Below are 5,833 nucleotides of genomic sequence, written 5' to 3' on the forward strand. Positions count from 1 at the left end.
GAAGAGAAGAGAAGGAAGGAGGGAGGGAGGGAGGGAGGAAAAGAAAGGAAAGGGGAGGGAGAGGGGAGCAGAATGGAGGAAGGGGGAAGGGGAGGAAGGGGAGGAAAGGAAAGGAAGCAAATAGAGAAGGGAAAGGGGGAAAAAAAATCTCCCTTTTCCTGCCTGTGATCCCTCTAGTGACGCGCTCCAGAATTGATCACGGGGGACCCTTATTTTCGTTGCTTTCCTTGCAAAGCCCAGGGTTCGAGACATCCTCCCTGTCTTATTTGCCTTTTCTACAGCAGATGAAACCGAGGTTTCAGGCTGCCTAGCCCAGCGCCAGCCTCTCCCAATCCTGCTCTGACTTGCACTTACCACTCCCTCAGGATCCACCAGGAGCAAATGCTTAGGCTGCCCGCCGTGCATGCCCGTCAGGACGTATTGCCCGGGGTTGGTGATGCTGTCCCGGACGAGGAAGTCGCCGTCCGTGTGCAACAGCTTCTCCGCATCCCGTCGGCTCATCTTGCCGTGGTACCACAGTTCCTGCTTCAGCTGGTCTTCGGTGGGGGCAATGGGAGCCTTGCGGCTGGGCGGGCTGGGCCACTGGTCCTCCATCTGGAGGCCGCTTTGCGCCCCGCAAGCGGACATGGACTCGTGCTGCTTTAGAGCGTCTTCAAAGGGCCCTGGGAGGGGGAGGGGGAGAGGAAACGTCAGGATGGCTTACAATATCCATCGGCATCCCTAGTGCCACCTGCCTATCTTTTTAATCATTTATAGGCTAGTCTCGCCCTGGGCCAGTCACTTTTGCTCTGCCCTGTGGAGGAGGCAATGGCAATCCAGTCCTGAAAAAATCTTGTCTAGAAAACTGCACAGTCCCTGAGAATTGAGCATGGGAGAAAGGTAGGTAAGTAGGTAGGTGGATGGATGGATGGATGGATGGATGGATGGACGGACGGACGGACGGACGGACGGACGGACGGACGGACGGACGGACGGACGGACAGACAGACAGACAGACAGACAGACAGACAGTGATGGATGGATGGATGGATGGATGGATGGATGGACAGCTGATAGATAGTGATAGGATGGATGGATGGATGGATGGATGGATGGATGGATAGATAGATAGATAGATAGATAGATAGATAGATAGATAGATAGATAGATAGATAGATAGATAGATAGATAGATAGATAGATAGATAGATAGCTGATGGATGGATAGCAGATAGCTGACGGATGGAGATAGGTAGGTAGGTAGGTAGGTAGATAGATAGATAGATAGATAGATAGATAGATAGATAGATAGATAGATAGATAGATAGATAGATAGATAGATAGGCAGGCAGGCAGGCAGGCAGGCAGGCAGACAGACAGACAGACAGACAGACAGACAGACAGACAGACAGACAGTGATGGATGGATGGATGGATGGATGGATGGATGGATGGACGGACAGCTGATAGATAGTGATAGGATGGATAGATAGATAGATAGATAGATAGATAGATAGATAGATAGGTGGTAGGTAAGTAGGTAGACAGACAGACAGAAAGACAGAGAGACAGACAAACAGATAGTGATGGATGGATGGATAGATGGATGGATGGACAGCTGATAGATAAGTGATAGGATGGATAGATGATAGATAGATAGATAGATAGATAGATAGATAGATAGATAGATAGATAGATAGATAGATAGATAATGATAGATTTATCTTTTCTGAAAAAAAATTATTAAAGAAATTTTAAGAGAATTCAAACAATACAAGTTTTGAAAAGAATAAAGAAAAGCAACAAGAAAGGGGAGAAAAGGATGCAAAGGAAGAGAGAGAAAAGGAAAATTAGAAAAGTTATAAAGAAGCACCTTCTGATCTTCTTAACAGTAACTACAAGTACATTTATATTTTACCTTCTCTAGGGTTACATCATAATTTCCTTCTTTCCATAATCTACCCTTTCTATCACCAAACTCATAAATCACATTTTTTTTCTTTTTTTCAGTAAAAAGTCCATAAGGGGTTTCCAGTCAGGAAATTGTACTCTTATTCGGTTTTGAGAGTTTCCATTATGCATTGAAATGAGGAGGATTGAAAGTGCGTGTGGAACGCATTTTCATCTATACATCTCCCAGAGCACTTTAGTGATTGAAAAATGGGCCAATTACCTAACTTGGCCACGGAAGAAGCAAATAAAACACTAACAGAGAAGGAGGGAGAGGAAAAAAAACAACCTAGAGATCAAACTGAGAGCTTAGCAAAAAGTTGTAGCAAGACAATAGGAAATAAAATGGAGCAATTATTTTTAAGCGCTGCGAACAACCCAGAGTCAGGAACCTGAGACGGGTGGCCACATAGATTGGAATTATAAATACAAATATTTGGATGCAAGGAATGTCCAATTCGGTCTTTAGCATTTCTAGCAGAGAAGGCCCTCTCAATTCCTGGCAAATAGGTGGGGAAGAAATAAATATTTTAAATATTTATTTAAAATCAAGTGTAAATTATTTATTTTTGCAATCTCTCTTTGCAAGTCAAAAGAAATTGAGCACCTCTGTCCAACGTTATTAGCCCTGTCCATGGTCCTGAATCCACACTGGCAGGCTTTGCTCCTGATCACAACTACGGGTATGCTTTCCCAGCCATCTTTACCTGAACCCATTTGCAAAGCCTGTTCAAACCCTCTGTCTTTGTCTTCAACAAACAGACATGGAGATCTGGGAGTGGACAATCACTTAAACAGGAGCCAGCCGTGTGCTGCAGCTGCCAAAAAAGCCGACGCAGTGCTAGGCTGCATTAACAGAGGGATAGAATCAAGATCATGAGAAGATGATTAGGGGACTGGAGGCTAAAACATATAAGGAACGGTTGCCGGAATTGGGTATGTCTAGTTTAATGAAGAGAAGGATGAGGGGGGACACGATAGCAGTGTTCCAATATCTCAGGGGCTGCCCCAAAGAAGAGGGAGTCAAGCTCTTCTCCAAAGCGCCTGAAGGCAGGATAAGAAGCAACGGGTGGAAACTAATCAAGGAGAGAAGCAACCTGGAACTAAGGAGGAATTTCCTGACAATTAGAACAATTAACCAGTGGAACAACCTGCCTCCAGAAGCTGTGAATGCTCCAACACTGGAAGTGTTTAAGAAGAGACTGGACAGCCATTTGTCTGAAATGGTATAGTTTCCTGCCTGAGCAGGGGGTTGGACTAGATGACCTCCAAGGTCCCTTCCAACATTATATTATTATTATTATTATTATTATTATTATTATTATTATTATTATTATTATTATTATTATTATTATTATTATTATTATTATTATTATTATTATCACTTTATAATGCCTTGGTGAGGCCAGAGTTGGAATACTGCATTCAGTTTTTGTCACCACGATACAAAAAAGATGTTGAGACTCTGGAAAGAGTGCAGAGAAGAGCAACAAAGATGATCAGGGGACTGGAGGTTAAAACATACGAAGAACGGTTGCAGGAATTGGGTAGGTCTAGTAGTTTAATGAAAAGAAGGATTAGGGCCGGGGTGACAGGATAGCAGTCTTGCAATATTGCCCCACAGAAGAGGGGATCAACCTATTCTCCAAAGCACCTGAAGGCAGGACAAGAAGCAATAAATAGAAACTAATCAAGGAGAGAAGCAACCTGGAACTAAGGAGAAATTTCCCAACCGTGAGAACAATTAACCAGTGGAACGACTTGCCTCCAGATGTTGCGGGTGCTCCATCACTGGAGGATTTTAAGAAGAGACTGGACAGTCACTTGTCTGAAATGTTATATGGTGTCCTGCTTGAGCAGGGGGTTGGACTAGAACAGGGGCAGGCAACCTCAGCTCTTTTATGACTCGTGGACTTCAACTCCCAGAATTCCTGAGTCAGACTCAGGAATTCTGGGAGTTGAAGTCCATGAGTCATAAAAGAGCTGAGGTTGCCTACCCTGGACCAGAAGAAGTGCCTTCTAACTCTGTTATTATGCTATTCCATTAAGAAATTATGCACTATAGAGAAATGTATTTAAATATTTTCAGCTACCAATATGTTTCTTTAAACTGTAAACTTGGGAAGAGGCTGAACCAGTCTTTGTTAACCTTGGCTACTTTAAGATGTCAGGAGTGCAACTTCCAGAATTGGCTGGCTGGGGAATTCTGGGAGCTCAAAAACTTAAATCTTAAAGTGGTTGAAAAGACTGGTTTGGACATAGAGCTTGAGTATAGAGTCCAACTTTTTCTAATTGCCCCACCTGGTCCGGATTCCATTCTTCCTTTAAACTGGATTAGGAATTTTGCCCGGGAAAATAAACTTTGCCCCCTGTCCTCGTCGCTCTTTCCCAAGATATGTAAATTTTGTGCTTCTTATTTTCCCGATTCTCCTCTTCATTAACCTGAGCATCATTTTGAAGTAGGAAACTATTAATAGCATTATTATTCGGTTTTTCAAAGGGGGAGCTGCACACTCCTGTCATTGGCCCTGACAGCATTGGCAAACACGATTTTAATTAGATCTTTATCCTGCCTTTATTACTTTATCAGTAACTCAAGGTGGCGAACATACTAATACTCCTTCTTCCTCCTATTTTCCCCGCAATAACAACCCTGTGAGGTAGGCTAGGCTGAGAGAGAGAGAGAGAGAGAGAGAGAGAGACTGGCCCAAAGTCACCCAGCCAGTTTTGATTCCTAAGGTGGAACTAGAACTCACTGTCTCCTGGTGATTATCCCAAAATCACTCAGCTTGCTTCCAGACTTAAGGTGGGATTAGAACTCACCACCTCCTGATGATTATCTCAAAGTCACCCAGCTGGCTTCTGGACCTAAGGCGGGACTAGAACTCACTGTCTCCTGGTCATTGGCCCAAAGTCACCCAGCTGGCTTCTAGACCTAAGATGAGACTAGAACTCACCACCTCCTAGTGATTATCTCAAAGTCACCCACCTCTTCGTGCTTATCTCAAAGTCACCCAGCTGGCTTCTAGACCTAAGGTGGGACTAGAACTCACCACCTCCTGGTGATTGGCCCAAAGTCACCCAGCTGGCTTCTAGAACTAAGACAGGACTGTTTCCTGGTGATTGGCCCAAAGTCACCCAGCTGGCTTCCAGACCTAAGGCGGGACTAGAACTCACCATCTCTTGGTGCTTATCTCAAAGTCACCCAGCTGGCTTCTAGACCTAAGGCGGGACTAGAACTCACCACCTCCTGGTGATTGGCCCAAAGTCACCCAGTTGGCTTCTAGATCTAAGATTGGACTAGAACCCACCACCTCCTGGTGATTATCTCAAAGTCACCCAGCTGGCTTCTGGACCTAAGGCGGGACTAGAACTCACTGTCTCCTGGTGATTGGCCCAAAGTCACCCAGCTGGCTTTTATGCCTAAGGCAAGTCTAGAATTCACAGTCTCCTGGTTTCTAGGTCAGCCCCTTCCCTACTAGACCAAACATGGCTCTAGAACCAGTTCTGGCTAAAATTCCTTCTTTCCCCATAAGCCCCTTCTCTTACTCATATCGAAAAGATCTTTGGGAGGACTCTCCTCCGGTTTCCCAGCATTGGCCTCCCAGCTGTTGAAGTTTTCCGTGTTGACATACATGTGCTGTTCATAATCCTGGGAGCCCAGAGGTTTGCTGTCTGCCTGAACGTAGCCATCGCAACACTGGCCTGAAAGACAGAACGGCACCATTATTTCCATCATTTTAATTACATTCTGTTTCTCTCACTGACACTCTTGAATTCCTTCGGTCCCATTTCCCAAATCAGTCTGCATCTTCCAACATTCCAAAAAATAAAAAGTTCTGTGTTTGCATTTGTCATACATTTTCTGGCTTTATGATATACATATTTTTGAAAGTTCTTCTCCCA

The 5,833-nt window shown here is 44.5% G+C and overlaps 1 protein-coding gene across 1 annotated transcript; it reads right to left on the minus strand.

The window, feature by feature from the left end:
* Positions 1-354: 354 nt before the first annotated feature.
* On the minus strand, positions 355-5,632 carry LOC107299678 (SHC-transforming protein 2-like; the record flags this gene model as incomplete). Its single annotated transcript, XM_015829026.1, has 2 exons — positions 355-662; positions 5,477-5,632. Coding segments are annotated over 2 exons (464 nt in total), but the record flags the coding sequence as incomplete, so codon positions are not given.
* Positions 5,633-5,833: the final 201 nt, after the last annotated feature.

Source organism: Protobothrops mucrosquamatus, unplaced genomic scaffold, assembly GCF_001527695.2.
Source record: "Protobothrops mucrosquamatus isolate PMUCROS unplaced genomic scaffold, P.Mucros_1.0 scaffold5264, whole genome shotgun sequence".
In the NCBI taxonomy this organism is placed as follows: Eukaryota; Metazoa; Chordata; class Lepidosauria; order Squamata; family Viperidae; genus Protobothrops; species Protobothrops mucrosquamatus.